General features: G+C 36.5%; 1 protein-coding gene across 2 annotated transcripts; it reads right to left on the bottom strand.

The window, feature by feature from the left end:
* Positions 1 to 359: 359 nt before the first annotated feature.
* Positions 360 to 18,016, bottom strand: LOC127634215 (putative RNA-binding protein Luc7-like 1). Of its 2 annotated transcripts, XM_052113677.1 has the most exons (11): positions 17,829 to 17,966; positions 8,183 to 8,250; positions 5,801 to 5,895; positions 5,606 to 5,704; positions 5,293 to 5,403; positions 3,188 to 3,331; positions 2,753 to 2,929; positions 2,542 to 2,630; positions 2,428 to 2,457; positions 1,571 to 1,723; positions 360 to 1,092 (listed from the first exon to the last, which is right to left on the bottom strand). In XM_052113677.1, exons 4-11 carry the CDS (start codon positions 5,699 to 5,701, stop codon positions 969 to 971), a joined length of 924 nt encoding a protein of 307 aa, XP_051969637.1. In that variant the 5' UTR covers positions 5,702 to 5,704; positions 5,801 to 5,895; positions 8,183 to 8,250; positions 17,829 to 17,966; the 3' UTR covers positions 360 to 968. The 2 variants fall into 2 exon arrangements, with proteins under 2 accessions (XP_051969637.1, XP_051969636.1); XM_052113676.1 differs by lacking the exon at positions 8,183 to 8,250 and having other exon boundaries at positions 17,829 to 18,016.
* Positions 18,017 to 18,770: the final 754 nt, after the last annotated feature.

Here is an 18,770-nt window from a genome sequence, read left to right as displayed (position 1 = left end):
GTAGAGGACAAAAATGTCCGTGTCAATATACTGCCAAATAAAAAAAATTATAATTTATTTTTTTATTATATTTAATTGATTTTGATTCATTATTTTTTTGTGCAGTGTCAGATAAAAAAAAAAGCACACACACATACATTGAAGACCTTAGGACAAAAATGTGTTATATTACATTATACTGTATATATATATATATATATATATATATATATATATATATATATGTAAGAAATTAATAATGCCACATGTTTTTAATCCCAAATACAGGAATTTTGCATGGGTTAAGGGATGAATAAAATGTATACTGTAGCTCTAACTTTCAATGCAATGAAAATAGCTCAGTGAACAAGTATGGAAGCATTTTGCTTGTTTATTCATAAAAAAAGGACAAAACAGTAAAAGTGACGACACCTCCAGAGTTCAACAATTAGATAATAGCCCTCAGTAATGACCATTCAAATACCACTTCAATTCATAAAACCATTTAATGCAAGAGGACAACATGAATCAGAACTGCATTACAAAAGTTTGTGTACATTGTAAATCTGAAACAATATGCAGTAAAGGATTTCTTCAGATTTATTAAATGTCTACTCCACTGCTACAGATATAAAGAGAGTGAATGGACTCAGCCTCTTTCTATGGGGAATACTGCAGCTATATTTAAAGGGGCATTAAAACTGAGCTCAGAACAGCTTTTAAATAGAATGAGCTTCCTTCAACATGCACACATCCACTCAGTACAAACAAAAAAAACAATACCTAAAAATAGCGCACACACACACACACACACTCTACTCTCTCTCTCTTTTGATGGACACTGGCTAAAACAGGTTTTGTTCAGTTTTTATATTAAAGACAAAGTCTTTGATGAAACAGGGAATGGGCAGTTTACCACATACGAAGCTCAATGCGATAAATATAAAAGTGTGCATTATGTATGTGAACGTTATGTGGAGTGAGATGATTCAGATTTCTCCAGCCTCTCTGTCGTCATGGCGGCGAGATTCTGTCCTCCCATTCAGCCCATCTGATCTCCGCTCAGATGAACCGTGCTTGCGGTCACGCTCGCGATCACGGTCCCGTGAAGATCTGAAACACACATTAACCGTCACAACAGGGTAATGGAGAAAAGCGCGTGTGTTTGTGTAAGCAATTTTGTTTCCAAACACTTTAAACACATAAAACATCGGATTGCCTGTGAGATTTACAGTGTGGTTTGTTAAACAGTGCTGGGGAAACTATTTAGGCATTGTAGCCTTCCAAACCATGAGCTACTCAATGTAGTTACACAGAAGAAATGTTCTAATTTAATTTCGAGCACTTTTCAAACAAATCAAGGCCATTTTCCAGGTATTCCAGCACTTTAATCAATTCACCAACCCTGAACATTTTGTAGGAAAAAAGGAACCGAGATTTTGATGTTTGATGGGTCATTTAATTTAGGATCACATAGACAACAATGTTGCAAATTTCAAGTTTTGCCTCGAACAACCACACAAAAAGAAATATTTGGCCAAGACGTTTTTTCCTTTTAGTTGCTTTCTTAACACTGATGCGCAACACTCACTTGTGTGACTGTTCTCGGCTGTGCCGTGAGCGGGATCTGGAGCGGGATCGGTGCCGTCGGCGTCTATCGCGCTCTTTAGAGCGAGAACGCCTCTTCTCACGTGAGGCAGAGCGGGAACGTTTGCCCCTGCGCTCGCGTTCACGGTCACGAGAACTAGACCAACAGAACAACAGGAAACACTATTAAAGAAAAATGTCATGCACAAACTATTTGAATTCATTTTGTATTTGATTTGCATCTTTACCTACTGTATAAACCACCACAAAAACACAAGTTGACATAAACATTGATTATGAATGTTATACTGACATTTATTACACAGCTCTCTGGAATACTTGCTTCTGCCAGGTCAATCCCAGCACAAAGTGGGCACTAATATTTTTGTATGATGAGCAATAAACTGTATAATGGACCAATGTCCCATGCATCCGATTTCCTACATACTGGTGCTCCTTTCATGTGTCATGTATCACTTTGCAATCTCTCTCGCTCTCTCTCTCTCTCAACACAAGAAATTTGGTTTCGTTAAAACAACATGGCATGAAAATCTAAAGAACCACAAAAAAAGAGAAATAAAAAGAGGATGACATGTTAGCTAACTAGTCCATATTGAAAAATATAAATGAATACCGTAATACTGTCACAGTTTTTGTCCTGTTGCTGGGCCCTTGGCTTGTTTATAGTAACAAACTATATTTAAACTAATCTAATATAATAAAACAATATTTCACATTCATAGCCATTATAAGTGTGATAATATACAGACTAGTCATCGTCACAAAATAAACCAATTCAGGGTAACACAAGACCCTGATCATGTGACTTATTTCCAATGTATGTGAATTTGAGCAACTGACCTCTTGCGCTCTCGGCTGCGTGATCTCGTCCTACAGAAAAAAGCAGAAATGACGTTAAATTCTCGGAAACCTACAAAGGTCACATGACTTGAAATAATTAGCATAAATCCTCACTGCTTCTTCATTTTCTCCTCTTTCTCCCTCTCTTCTCTCCTTTTCAGTCGCTCCTGGTTTCGCTTCTCCTGTTTTTCTTGTACGGTTTTCTATACAGGAATTGAGAAAAACATTGTTTACCATTCTAAAAAATAATAATAATATTAATAATAATAATTTACCACCGCCAGCAGACGTTAAAGATGTGTTTTGGCATGGACTGGCCCATTACCTTCAGCTGCTCCAACTTCTCTCTGATCTGAATGAAGCCCAGGTGAAGTTTGCCACCGAAGTGGTCGGCAAGGCGCCGGTCGTTGTCATGGAGACCCAGGTAGGCGGAGCACACCTCACAGACGCGCAACTTCTGCTGCTGGAAACTGGAGGCAGGCATAGAGTTCCTGTACTCCTCCTGCAAATAAACACATTCACACATTAAAGGATGTATGGATCTAATTTGAGTTTGGCTTTGAGTAAACAGGCACCTAGTATGAAATAAACTGGATCTAACAACATCTGTTCATAATATCCAGAGTGCACTACAAAGAAATGTTTACAAATTTAACATTACATATTCCAAATAAAAGAAATATAAAAACTTGACTGAGAAATTCTCTGTCTTTTGCAGTAAAACAGCAGAGGGGGAAAAACACAAGCGGTTGCATCTTACCTCTGCGTCCTTCTTTCTAATTCGGACTTTTTCAACCTCCTGTAGAATTTTCTGGGCTTCGTCCACATTTCCCTCAGCACCGAGCTGTTCAGCCTTTGCCAGGAGTTTCCCGATCTCCTCGTTTAACTCGTGAACTTTTTCTGCCTGACAACAAAACACACAAAGCAATAAGAAAAAAGACTTGGGGGTATGAATGCATTCTTATATCAAATTACTCATGTAACAGTATCACAAGACAGGCTAGTTATTTATATCTAGACTTTTTTTTTTTTTATGAGATTATTAGTTACAAATGAAGGATGAGTCGGTATCAATGCAAAAACACCTTAATATAAATGTAACACTGAAGTTAAAAATCAATCAAAACAAAAAACCTAAAATTTTAAATAGAGTTCTGAAAGTCCACAGTAAAGGCTGGAGAGCACTTCATTTTTCTGCGTGCAGTTTTTCTCAGAAGTATACTCTTCTGACCACAACCCTGTACAATAGTGGTTTACATTTTTTTTTTGGGTCTCAACCCTCTTTTGAAAGAAGAAAAATTGAATGTTTCAAACTTATAAAAAAATTGTTTTGAGGGGGTCTGGGTATCTCAGCGAGTATTGACGCTGACTATCACACCTGGAGTCGTGAGTTTGAATCCCAGGGTGTGCTGAGTGACTCCAGCCAGGTCTCCTAAGCAACCTAATTGGCCCGGTTGCTAGGGAGGGTAGAGTCACATTGGGTAACCTCCTCGTGTTCACGATTAGTGGTTCTCTCAATGGGGCGTGTGGAGAGTTGTGTGTGGATCATGGAGAGTAGCATGAGCCTCCACATGCTGTGAGTCTCCGCGGTGTCATGCACACCGAGTCACGTGATAAGACGCGCGGATTGACGGTCTCAGAAGTGGAGGCAACTGAGACTTGTCCTCCACCACCCGGATTGAGGCGAGTAACCGCACCACCATAAGGACCAACTAAGTAATGGGAATTGGGCTTTACAAATTGTGGAGAAAAGAGGAGAAAAATAAACAAATAATAATAATAATAATAATAATAATTTTAAAAGATTAAATGCATTTTTTTTCCAACGTCACGAAAAGAAAAAAAAAAAGTTTCCACTTTTTTGCCAAATAATGAAAAAGTTACACATCTAAAATCTAAATGAACTTTTTGTCACTAGGACTACATTGTTATTTTCTGTATTATTCCTGTGTTGCATAGAAATACATAAAAAAATGTAATTAATGCCTATATACTTGTACAACAAAGATACTTAACGATACTGCTTTAAGCTGACATAACTTTTTTAATGTTAAAATACTTTCTTATATTGCAGCATAATATGCAGAGACAACTACATATAAGCCATTACTAGGTTCATTTCTTGAAAACTGTAAACACTGTGTCTCTGTGGTGCTTTGAAAATCCCTCCGTTCTTTAGAGCGACTGTCTGAATGTTGGAAAAAAAACAGCAGACGAGGGGCGCATTCAGAAAGCTGTTTTGAAAACGTTTTTATTTTTGCAATTCCGTTCAGTGGCGCTTGTGTCACAGGAATTACATACTTCAGCTTTAACATGCGTATAATAGCTCTCCCAAAAAATTCAATTTCTGCCATTATTTGAACAAAATGAGTATGACTGAATGAGAGGATCGTGATTGTGAGTGTCAAGCTCCAAAAAGCCCATAAAAGCCATCCATAATCACTCATGCAATATTCAATTCTTCTGAAGCCATGCAATAGTGTTTTGAGAGGAACAGACCACAATTTAAGTGTAAATTCACCTTGAAAGTATTAAAAAAAGCCTCAAGGAGAAAGTGCATGAGTCTTCTGCATGCACCCAACACTTTGACAACCACTGTTCTATGGACACATTCGATGCATATGCACAGACAATACGTGCAGACTGTGAGCACATGCATGTATGCAAACATATTGATTTTGACATTTACGCTTTATCCACACTTGAACGACATTTTCACATTTGTAAAACCCTCTCTAGTACTTCAGAAAACGTAGTTGAGTGTTGACATGGGTAACTCGGTAGCCTAAATGCAATAGAACCACAAAGAGCAATCGGAACCGTTAAATCCTTTACGATTTCCAGCTGTACATACACACTACTTACCTTCTGGGCAACCTCAGCGCTGATCTCTTCCTGCGTCTCAGCGAGACGTTTCTTGGCCAACTCGGTCCTGCGGTCGCAGTCAGCAATAAACGATTCCAGGTGATCCACCGCCTATCCACATAACAAACATGAAATCAACCAAAATAAACAACGGTCTCCGACATCTAGTATAGTGTCTGTATACTTGCATAAATTAGTGTTTTTGAGTGTCCAAATCTTGGGACTGTCCAAAAAGCAAACTTAACATAAGATTAATTATTTAAAAACAAAAAAAACACGACAGACGAATTCTATTGAATGACGTGCAACTTACATCCAGTTCAAAGAACAGGTCTGTCTCTTTAGAGGCGATCTCATAGTCGGCTCTCAGCGCCAGGTCGTGGATCTTAGAGCAATCTCCAAGGTCCATGCGCTATAAAGACACAGCCACTCATCAATATGAAGAATCGGGTGAATAAACAAGCAGTGTGTGTCACATTTCGTATAGGACAGTCCAGTGCGGGCTCACCGTTCCAGAGAGGATGTCATTCGGGCAGCAGTTGAGCAGGTGTGATTTGCAGACGCGTTCGTCTGTGAACTTAACTCTCTGTCTCGATTCATCTCCTGCAAGAACAGAGCACATAATTGACATTGTGTAAGATCTCACACACTGCGCCGCTACACACTGCTAACTTTGCAGCCAAGGGACACAGATATGCCTGTCCTTGCTGTGAAATTTCAGATACTGAGGTGTATGTGTTTTTGAACAGTCAAGTTACAGAAGTATATGAACTCATGAATAAATAACTAAGTGGAGAAGTTTAACTGCGTAAACACACTGACCCAGGCCCTGTTTCTTTAACTGGCTCCTTATTATGAATGTAATAGAGTGGCAATAACTGATCCTGGAGCAGTCCTTGAGGCTGGAGGTCTCTCATCACGGGTTATTCATACCGTGAGACTTCTCAGTCCCCATATAGATGGAATGATGCACTCCGTGTCTCTTTCTACAGTGTTGTCGTTGTCATTAGGACTGGGCAATACAGCTAAAAGAACGTTTTTAATATTTATCAAACAAACGATAGACGTTATTCTCTCTCTCTCATTTACATATATATTTGAACTTGGAGGTAGACCGATATATTTTGGTTTTACCGAATAATCGGTGCCGAGAGTTGCTTTTTGTAACTATCGGTAAAAATCTATGCCGATTGTTTTTTTTGTATTCCTCTGTGGCGGCGGCCTCTAGATGTGAAATATAAACAGATCATTTTCATCCATATTCTTTTATCCTCACTTGAATGCTAATTTGGTTATATAGATTTGATAACTCAAGAGTTTTAAATTGAAGTGAGGGGATTAATTATTTGGGGGGGGGGCATTTAGAAACGTGCCCCGTCATCATATACATTGTGACTTTATATCTTTTCCACAATAATAATAATAATAATACAAAAAACGACTTTTGTGATTTTCAGTCCGGTTTGTTGGAAAACATCCATATAAATGAGGCAATCCGAGGAGTGTTTGAACAGCTGTGAAACACTTTATGATGTTTTACATTTAAACGAGCAGACAGAGTCTGCTTTCACAATTTTATGAGTGTAAAGGTGGATATGATGTTATACGATCAGATGACGTCGTTGTGTACACTCTTGGAGCGGCAGAAACAGTTAACCTTGTGTAAACTAACATGTGGACATTTAGCTTTATGCTAAGCTAAAATGCTAATTCTAGCCCTTATACATGCACCTGTTAACAGGCACGATCATATTCTTCTACCAAGAAAATTAACATTAGATAATGGTTATTTTTCACTAGTAAGATATTTAAAATTAGGGTAAGATGTACCGCATCATCTCGCAGCAAGAACTGGCAAATCTGGTGCAGTCCAAGAGGAGGAGATGCACTGCAGTACTTAATGCAGCTGGTGCCCACACCAGATACTGACTGGTACTTTGTTCAGGGACACAATGTCCCATTTCTGTTAGTCACATGTCTGTGAAACTTGTTCAGTTTATGTTCATACAAATATTTACACATATTAAGTTTGCTGAAATTAAAAGCAGTTGAAAGTGAGAGGACGTTTCTTTTATTGCTGAGTTTATTTGCATATTTTCTACACTTTGGTGTTTCACTAAACAATGGAAAAAAATTTCATTTAGACAATCATTAACATTTATATGCATCAATCTAACAATCCACAGTGATAAGAGCATTCTCCATCATTTTTGCTACTGAAGTTTAAATCAGATTATTAAAACATCTTAATACTCTCAATCTCATACAAGGAACGACTGCAAAACGATGCACACAAATACATCGAGATAACCATTATATCGCCCAGCCCTAATGTATAGAATAAAAAGTTAACTTACAGAGCATAAAGGTGTTTCAGGGAGGGATGTCATGTTTCAGAAAGCCATTTTGAACTTTAAGAGCATTACCCTTGTGAGCACACATTCAGAATTGCTGGATAATCTAATGCACATATGCAAAGCAACCAATACAAAGATGATTACAAAAGGATCACCAAATGAAAATAAAAGAAATCCAAAACTCAAGTGAAAAGGTTCATTTATACACACTGCGAGGTTTCTCCCATTCAGTACCCCTCCTGCGGTCCAAGCCTCTAAAAGTTTAAAGGGAAAAGCTTTTCTTGCCCAAACCTGTAATGAGGAAGTTGGGAATGATACACAAGAGTAAAAGTGAAGACGTCGGCGAAGGAATTAGCTTTTCTTTCTTTCTTTAATTTTTTGGTATTCATTTGTGTTGGAAAGGCGCTGGGCAGAAGCTTCGTATCCTCTCTGCGTTACCAACTAACGTGATGTGTAAAACAGTTACTGCTGGAAAGCAAACAGTATTGTTTTGTTCATATTCATAACAGCTTTAAAAAGCATTTGTGACTCACGGCTCGATGAACATGAGGCTTTTCTGCAACTCCCTTGCAGATGTAGGCTGGCAAAGATACACTGAAACCTTAATGAATAGAATAAAGGGGCCACAATTGTTCAGTCTGTATGAAACAAATGTACGGGAAGCATATGAATTCATCTCAGCATTCACACAGACAGTCGCTTCATTCACACGAAGGGCTGAGATTTCTTACAGCCAATTAAAACTCAATTTCAACATATAAGCGCATCTGCGCAAATCCCCTTTGTTTACTAATTTTAGACTTAAAAAGTGATTTTCCTTCTTGGTAATGCTCCTCCAGGTTTAATGTTTGCATCCATTTCGGGAACCAATATAAACATGAAATAATAGGCTACTCGATATTAAAGTATTAAAAAATATTAATTAATTATAATAATACAAATTCAAAACTTTATGAACATGTTATTGAATTTAAAGCTACACTATGTAACTTTTGGCCCTCTAGCGGTTACAAATAAAACTGCACGTGTCTTGCGGATGAACATTGTTTTGGTAATCCTCTGCGCGGATGAATGCGATTCGAGATCTTTTCAGAGCGAATGGACAAAGAAAAATACAAATGTTGGATATCCGAAAACATGTCATCTGAGCAGATAAGTGTCATATATTATGCAGTTGTTTTAACTTATTGGAAACATTGACGTTTTGAAATAAATGACGTTACAAAAGTTAGACAATGTTCATTAACATTAGACACTAATCTGATAAGGTCAAACGTTGTAAAGTTTTTATAACCGCAGGATATTCTGGCCAAATTGACCAAGGTAGTAACTCATTTATAGATTGTCAGTGGTCAACATAATTTCAAGACTCACATGTCCTTGGCAAGTCTAGGACTAAAGGATTTATTTATATAAATTATGCCGTTATAAAGAAAAATACACACGTGTGCTAGCAAGTGAAACGTTCTGCACCGATTACAGTATAATTATTGTATTTCAATACACACACACACACACACACGATTACACAACTGTTCATAAACCATGTCAATAAAATATCTTACCTGTTGAGTAAGAAAAAATCATCTCTGGGTCACTTTTAAATCCTTTCAAATCTCTGAAATGTCAACACCTCTGAAAAGCCAAGCCGATGTTTATTCAGGTTTTATGACGGACTCTGTCGCTTTCCGTTTTTGCTTGTAGACTGTTTTTTGCTCTGTTTGGGGTTCATTGTTTTTACAACCGGTGATTCCCCAGAGGTTTGCTGCTTTGAATGATCCATGGTAAATTTTTCTCGTTCGTTGGTTTAGCTTCACGCTACTCTAGAGCTAAACGATTAGACGACGTTAATGGCTACGTCGACAATAAAAACGTCCTAGTCGAATAGTCGTTTGATCTCATTTAACGTAACATGAGATCACATTAAACTCTAACGATGACACGCGCTCTCGCCTGACTGAGGAGAGGAAGAAAACAGCTCACATTCCAGATGCACTCTAAACTTTCCAAACAGCTTCAGGTGATGTAGATCACAAAGTATGAGGGAATTATAATGCAAAAATAAAAAATGAAGTAAATACAGAAGCACTGTCGTTGTGGAATAAGCGGAGCCGGAGCTGCTGCTCTGCTGAAGCAAAACTTGCGTGTCGAGCATCTTTAAAGGAAACACCCCGGCATTACATGTTTAATGCAGTTATATTTAAAGTGTTACAGCTTTATTAAAGTTAAAAAAATATGGAAGCAGATCATGTATATAACTACAAACGCCGCATTTCTCTGTGCGGTCAGCGCCTCTTCTGTGAGTTGCATGAATGTTTCGATTTATGGGGGAGAGATTGAAACTGCACCCAGCAGGGGCCTGGGTAGTTCAGTGCATAAAGATGCTGACAACCACCCCAGGAGTCACGAGTTCGAACCCAGGGCATGCTGAGTGACTCCAGCCTCCTAAGTCTCCTAAGCAATTAAACTGGGCCGGTTGCTAGGGAGGGTAGAGTCACATAGGGTAACCTCCTCGTGGTAGCTATAATGTGGTTCGATCTCGGTGGGGTGTGTGGTGAGTTGTGCATGGCTGCCGCGGTGGATGGCGTGAAGCCTCCACACACGCTATGTCTCCGCAGTAACACGCTCAACAAGCCACGTGATAAGATGCGTGGATTGACTGTCTCAGACATGGAAGGCAACTGAGATTCGTCCTCCACCACCCGGATTGAGGCGGTTCACTACGCCACCACGAGGACTTAGAGTGCATCGGGAATTGGGCATTCCAAATTGGGGAGAGATAAAAAACTAAATGCACCCGGCTGAGGCACACTCAGGTGCGAACGCTTAATGCAGCTAGATTATAACGTTATGGCTCACGACTTATTGTATCATAATATACGTCACTGTGCATTTCTTATCGTGAAGAAATCTGCCAATACACAGCTTTATTAATTAGAGATTTTTTTGTTTTTTAGTTAAAGATGGATAGAAGTGAACAGAAAGGTGAGAGAGGGTTGTCTTCACCCTATTAAACACTGAAACAAAATACGTTTTTGATTTGTTTGGGGGGGGAACGGGGGGGTTTGGCTTGTTTTCAAATATAAATATCTAAAAGTTCTTTAAAACAACGCATATTTCCTTTAGGAGCAATCCTGCAGAAAATAAAAAAATTTATCTGAGAATGTTGAATATAATATTAAAAATGCAAATATTTTTAAATATGTAAAAATCCTTTGAAAATAATTGTTAGTTGCAGCCCTATGCTACTCCCACATCATACACATGATACAGTAGCTGGAGCTTATTTTCTGTGCACGGATATGACGTGACACACATGTTTGATGTATGTACGCAATTTCCGGCGCAATCCGTATTAAAAGTTTATCAAAGTGTATTTGGGTACAGACATGGTTTGAAAGATGGATTTTTGTTGCACTCTCTCATTAATAACATTTTGCTATTTTTTTTTTTAACAAAAAGAAGTTACATAGTGTAGCTTTAAGTACAAACTGGACGCTGGGCGGAATGATGACTTTTTATCGGCCAATGCCGATAATCTCAAAATATCGTGCGATTCATCGGCTTTGACTAATATATATATATATGTATGGAAGCCGGTTTCCGCCACAGTTAAATAAAAAAAGGTGATTTTGTAAGTCAATATAATGAGATACTAAGTCATTATTATGAGAAACTTTCTCATAATAATGACTTAGCATCTCATAATAATGACTTAGTATCTCGTAATAATGACTTAGTATCTCGTAATAATGACTTAGTATCTCGTAATAATGACTTAGTATCTCGTAATAATGACTTAGTATCTCATAATAATGAGAAACTTTCTCATAATAATGACTTAGTATCTCATAATAATGACTTAGTATCTCATAATAATGACTTAGTATCTCGTAATAATGAGAAACTTTCTCATAATAATGACTTAGTATCTCGTAATAATGACTTAGTATCTCATAATAATGACTTAGTATCTCGTAATAATGAGAAACTTTCTCATAATAATGACTTAGTATCTCGTAATAATGAGAAACTTTCTCATAATAATGACTTAGTATCTCATAATAATGAGAAACTTTCTCATAATAATGACTTAGTATCTCATAATAATGAGAAACTTTCTCATAATAATGACTTAGTATCTCATAATAATGACTTAGTATCTCGTAATAATGACTTAGTATCTCATAATAATGACTTAGTATCTCGTAATAATGAGAAACTTTCTCATAATAATGACTTACTGTGCGCATGCGCAATGTGCTCAGTCAGACGAATTGTGCGTTTCAGATTGAGACGGATCACACAAATGACAACAGCACAACTCTTTTGAAAGTAAGTATAGTTTTATAGCAAGAGGTTTGCAAATAACAACAATTTAGCGCGATGTAAGTGCAGGGCAAGTGTGTTGACTCGCGAATCGGTTTCACACCGCAAGCGAGGTGTGCATTATTAAAATACATATATAATAATCTCGTTTATAATACCACAGTTGTTACACCTCAAGACATTTTCAGGTTTTAATTCCTAAAACGCTCTTGTGAGTATAACTACGTTCTTACGTCAGGGATTCAGGGGTGAACCTCACTGTTTTTAGTTCTTCACCTAGGGTCTTGCGTACAAAGTCTCCGTTACGGATTCGAAAGCGTCACTTTAGACCTACTAACGGAGGTTTATTGGAGTAACGTGTGTGTGCGTGCGTATGAGCGCTGGAAAGAAAGTGTTCAGACCTGCGTGTGTACCTGTGGGTTCGAGCTGTTATGAATCAACTGGGGATCGTTTTAACTGTGGATGTGCGCTTGCACACTGTGGTAAAGTTAGTTTTACGTTTACTGTTACAATGTGATATGTAAATAAATAATAAAACAATGTGACAAGCAATACATCTTGGAAAAATGAACCTAACATTTATATACTTGCACTGTTTTAAAAAGATGCCCATCCAAAAACGTAGGTTTACATTCCATGTTTAAAAAAAGTTACTCTGGGTGCTATTGGATGTTATTTAAATAAAATACTTGATTTTAAATTTGTTATTTAGGTGATGGCTTAAATTTCATAACTGACATATGTTTGTCTACAGGATGGAAGATCTAAAGGAATTCTTGAGACAGAGGAATGTCCCTGAGGAAACAATAGAGACACTGGAACATGAAACGGTGAAACAGATACAGATTAACACAGATAATGTTCATAAAAGTTTAAAAGTATTGTGTTAGAGATTAACATTTTAGCTCCAAACTCAAATATAAGCCGCCAAATCCATTCTTGCACTGACATTGGTAGTATTACAACATGTTGCACAAGTAATTGATTAATCGAGTACTCGTTCAGCTTTAAACATTCGACTAGAAAAACTTGATTTTCATTTGTGCCAGCTGTGGGCAACAATGAAACTGCTTTTCTCACTAAAATCTTGCAGTTACAACTAAATGTATTGGCTGGCATTGTACACTCCTGAGCACAAAAAAAATGGGTCAAGCCCAAAATGTCAAAACATTAAGTGAGGAATATTAGCAAGAATTAAACAAATGCTCTCCGAGGCCTTCTGTGCCACCATTTGTTCATTAACTGTTTGGGGAAAAAGCTGGAAACGGGGAAATGCACTTGTTTTTTTACCAAATTTGGGGAAAAAAATAATATTTCTTGTTGCTTAGTATCTCAAAAATATTATCGTGAAGAAAAAACATATGTGTGAAAAACACTTTGTTGTCAAGTCACTTCATAGACTTCAATGTATTCTGCAGTGCTGATGCGAGTCATGTGAAAGATTCTTAATGTGTATAAATATCACTCACTTTTGCACATTAATCATTGTTCTTCACAATCACAAAAGTGACAGATTGTGGTTTCATAATGGCGAATTTCTCCGAAAGGTGAGCAGTTTAGATCCCTGAAATTATTATTATTTTCATGCATTTATTTATTTTGTGGAATTTGATAATTTTCCACGGCACACCTGACAATCTTTCACAGCACGTGGCACAGTGGTCTTAAGCCAATTCAACTTTGAAAACATCAACATCAGACATCAAACAACATCAGCAAGATGGACAGTGCTGTTTTGTCACAGTATAAGCTTACATTAAGCAAAAAAAATAAACGTTAGAAAGGAATAAAGGTAAATCGTCCTCCACCTGCAGCCTTGATCTGTATTTGCTTTTAAGCAGGGTCAAAGCTGAAAACCCGCACTCACATAAGTAAGAGGAGGGGAAGGGGATGAGGAATTTCATAGCCTTTCGAGAGAGCCTGCTGGAGATACGTCACAATATTTGTTTCACAAAAATGTAACTTGAAAAATTTAATGAAATACAGAAATAAAGAAAAGAAAATCTTAAAGAAAGCCCAAATGTTAGTTTGGGATTTTTTTTGAAGCATTTACCTAACTGCAACAAGAAATATTAAAAAAAACTATTTTGAATGTCTCAATTTACATGCTCATTTAATTGCAATTAATTTAAGTAATTTTTTGTACAATTAATCGCACTGAATTAATGCAATTAATCGCATGCCCACGGACCATAATAAGGAAGATTCCTGAGAAATGCAAGCTTGTAGTACCACCTAGTAAGTGAAATTTCAGCTGTATGAGCAACGCACAGTTTATACAGTGAAGAAAACACTTTAGTAGGCAGAACAACATGCGTTAAGTTCTTGCGTTCAAAACACTTCTTTGTGATCGCAAATGCAATCTAAGGGATCTCAAGATGTGTTTAAAGATTGAGTATTAAACTATATTTAACTTGACACAGTGACCTAAACATTTTATGTTTATGATGCAACACACCCGAGACATCTGATGTAGGTGTAAATTGAAAATTTTGTATGGTCTTATCTATGATTAACTCTTCTGCTACAGGAATGTAATGCATTTTAATTATCTGAATATTTGTTTATTTTATATATATATATATATTATTTTTTTTTATATTTAAAGATAACTATGTATCATTATTTCATCATTATATATTGAATTATTGTTATATGAGGGGCTTTTTCAGCAAATATTTGTAAATGCGATTAATTAATCGGGACACCATGTAATTAATTCGATTAAAAATTTTAATCAATTGACAGCCCTACTTTATTTACATCGTTACTGATTTGGAGTGCACACAAGTTAGTTTCGTTGTGTCTGTTATTTATATTTGTTTCAATTTGAGTTTAAGTTTACCGGTGATGAGTGGCGATGGTCTTCAGACAAGGATGGCAGAAGCAGCATATTGTGGTGATGAAAATTAGAGTCCGGGCAGGATGAGGAATTTAAGCATTATTGGTTCCGATCCGCACATACCATTTTGCTCAGATTGCATGGGGAGGAGGAAAAACTGATATCTTTATTAATTGACTTCTTTAGTTCTATATTTATGGTATCTTTATAAAATTTGCTTTTCTTCAATTTTGATTTCATAAATGTATTTGTTGATTTGATCATGATTTAAGTAGAGTTAATTGTTAAATGTAAAGTTACTTTGTTTTCCCTTCTTGTGATGTAATGGGCCCATTCTTTCCTTTATAAGCTGTTGCTTTGTTCATTACAGGGGACAGCTTTAGTTTGTTAGTTGTTTTCTATTGAATGTTGTGTTATTTTATTTTCTTTTTGTTTGTGGATTTTGTTATAAGAAATTTATGAGTTTGTAAGTCCTTTTTTATTTGGGTTCAAATAAAGACCAATCTTTTCAGTTAAGAGCTTGTGTTCTTTGTTTCTGACCCTCTGTCCCTCAAAGTAGGCAAGTTCACAGTAGTTTAATTAGCTTCTTATCATTCATATTCTGTTAAAATTCACCTCTGGTGCCGTTCTAAATGCATGAATGTGAACCGAACTATTGAGCATCTACATCTGAGATGCTGTTCTTGAGTAGCGCCCAAATATTGCGCACCACTGTGAAGGCTAAGTGACATTTTTGGAAAATGTTATCAAGGTTTTACATTTGCCTATAGTAAGACTATATAAGTGAATTTCCCCATTTCCATCTTTTCCCCCAAACAGTTAATGAACAAATGGTGGCACAGAAGGCCTCGGAGAGCATTTGTTTAATTCTTGCTAATATTCCTCACTTAATGTTTTGACATTTTGGGCTTGACCCATTTTTTTTGTGCTCAGGAGTGTACAATGCCAGCCAATACATTTAGTTGTAACTGCAAGATTTTAGTGAGAAAAGCAGTTTCATTGTTGCCCACAGCTGGCACAAATGAAAATCAAGTTTTTCTAGTCGAATGTTTAAAGCTGAACGAGTACTCGATTAATCAATTACTTGTGCAACATGTTGTAATACTACCAATGTCAGTGCAAGAATGGATTTGGCGGCTTATATTTGAGTTTGGAGCTAAAATGTTAATCTCTAACACAATACTTTTAAACTTTTATGAACATTATCTGTGTTAATCTGTATCTGTTTCACCGTTTCATGTTCCAGTGTCTCTATTGTTTCCTCAGGGACATTCCTCTGTCTCAAGAATTCCTTTAGATCTTCCATCCTGTAGACAAACATATGTCAGTTATGAAATTTAAGCCATCACCTAAATAACAAATTTAAAATCAAGTATTTTATTTAAATAACATCCAAAAGCACCCAGAGTAACTTTTTTTTAAACATGGAATGTAAACCTACGTTTTTGGATGGGCATCTTTTTAAAACAGTGCAAGTATATAAATGTTAGGTTCATTTTTCCAAGATGTATTGCTTGTCACATTGTTTTATTATTTATTTACATATCACATTGTAACAGTAAACGTAAAACTAACTTTACCACAGTGTGCAAGCGCACATCCACAGTTAAAACGATCCCCAGTTGATTCATAACAGCTCGAACCCACAGGTACACACGCAGGTCTGAACACTTTCTTTCCAGCGCTCATACGCACGCACACACACGTTACTCCAATAAACCTCCGTTAGTAGGTCTAAAGTGACGCTTTCGAATCCGTAACGGAGACTTTGTACGCAAGACCCTAGGTGAAGAACTAAAAACAGTGAGGTTCACCCCTGAATCCCTGACGTAAGAACGTAGTTATACTCACAAGAGCGTTTTAGGAATTAAAACCTGAAAATGTCTTGAGGTGTAACAACTGTGGTATTATAAACGAGATTATTATATATGTATTTTAATAATGCACACCTCGCTTGCGGTGTGAAACCGATTCATGAGTCAACACACTTGCCCTGCACTTACATCGCGCTAAATTGTTGTTATTTGCAAACCTCTTGCTATAAAACTATACTTACTTTCAAAAGAGTTGTGCTGTTGTCATTTGTGTGATCCGTCTCAATCTGAAACGCACAATTCGTCTGACTGAGCACATTGCGCATGCGCACAGTAAGTCATTATTATGAGAAAGTTTCTCATTATTACGAGATACTAAGTCATTATTATGAGAAAGTTTCTCATTATTACGAGATACTAAGTCATTATTATGAGATACTAAGTCATTATTACGAGATACTAAGTCATTATTATGAGATACTAAGTCATTATTATGAGAAAGTTTCTCATTATTATGAGATACTAAGTCATTATTATGAGATACTAAGTCATTATTATGAGAAAGTTTCTCATTATTATGAGATACTAAGTCATTATTACGAGATACTAAGTCATTATTATGAGAAAGTTTCTCATAATAATGACTTAGTATCTCATTATATTGACTTACAAAATCACCTTTTTTTATTTAACTGTGGCGGAAACCGGCTTCCATATATATGGGTTTCTAACATGAATAAGCATTTGTACAAATCTTTTAAATGGTAAATCGTAAATGCATTTATTATCTTTGCACAGTTACTGTGCATTTCTTGCAGTGTATCTGGGATTTAGTAAGATATTTATACCCACGCTGCTACATGCATATTATCCCTGTTGTAGAAGTGTACTACATGTCACTTTGAATAAGCAAAGGGTCTATTAAAATGAAAAACAAATGAATAAACTAAAGCAGTTTTTTAGTATACACGGTCTTGACGTCACCCCTCAATGACGTCACCGCCCCCTGTATGTACACAAACATTAAACCGAGGCATTCTCTTATGCAATTTTGCTGCATTAAATTACACTAAAATACTTTTTTTTATATATCTGTGCTTTCTTATTTGGCTACAATAATTTGGATGTGGTTAATCTGAGCGCGCGGCCTTCAGAATACCAGTCAGAGCCGTTAGCGCGCGGCTAAACACTCACCATCCCTCGACGTTCCCATCAACTGGTCCAGCAAAGCTCTCATCTGAGCCTGGGCCGACATCTTGACACGATCAACTCACTCTCCGTGCGGAAATAATGATGATTTTAATGTTTAAAAAAATAAGGGGGGGGAAAAGTGAAGGTTAACCCATCTGCGAAACAGGTCTCACCGCCGTCTATCACTCTTCACTCACAGAGCGAGAGAATGAACTCAAGCGGGTCATACACCAATCAGAGTGTGAAACGTCACCATGTTACGACAGTAAGTCACAGTTTACGGATACAATACAATCGAATGGGGAAAGCCGTAAACTGACATCTACCTGTCGCAACATTTTCTCTTTCTTCTCTTTTAAAACAGCAATTTTATAATAGTAAACTCCACACATAGTTCAATCCAGATGGATTGTTTAGTGTAAAAAATGTTGAAGATTAATGGAAAGGTGGTCATTAAAGATGATTTGGTTATACATTTCAGTGGTTTTCTTTAGTCAATATGTAGAGAGTAACAGAATACATGTAACAGGATTACGTATTTAAAATACTCTATGTAACTGTATTCCACTACAGTTACAAAATTGTGACTGTGTAATTTATCTCTTAAATCGTTGGTAATCCGATACAGTTACATTAAAAAGTATTTTGATTACTGAAGAGATTACTTTGCATTTTATTATAATTTGTTTCATTTAATGTAAAGTCATTTTGAATTTTTAATCTTATAATTATGATTTTTTTTATCTCATTTATATCAAAATTGTGACTGTGTAATTTATCTCAAATTTGTGAATTTATATCTTAAAATTATAACTTTTTATCTCATTTATCTAAAAATTATGACTATTTATCATAAAATTGTGTGTTTGTTATATAATTGATCTCAAATTGTGACTTTTTATCTAAAAATTGTGACTTTTATCTCATTTATCTCAAATGTTTTAC

Source organism: Xyrauchen texanus, chromosome 41, assembly GCF_025860055.1.
Source record: "Xyrauchen texanus isolate HMW12.3.18 chromosome 41, RBS_HiC_50CHRs, whole genome shotgun sequence".
In the NCBI taxonomy this organism is placed as follows: domain Eukaryota; kingdom Metazoa; phylum Chordata; class Actinopteri; order Cypriniformes; family Catostomidae; genus Xyrauchen; species Xyrauchen texanus.
This window is presented reverse-complemented; position numbering and strand designations above follow the sequence as displayed.

Coding starts and splice junctions, on each gene's coding strand:
- LOC127634215 (XM_052113676.1), bottom strand. CDS start 17,889: ATGTCGGCCCAGGCTCAGATGAGAGCTTTGCTGGACCAGTTGATGGGA. Junction 5,896..17,828: donor GATGGGAACGTCGAGGGATG/GTGAGTGTTTAG, acceptor CTGTTCTTGCAG/GAGATGAATCGAGACAGAGA. Junction 2,458..2,541: donor GAGGAGAAAATGAAGAAGCA/GTGAGGATTTAT, acceptor TTTTTTCTGTAG/GACGAGATCACGCAGCCGAG.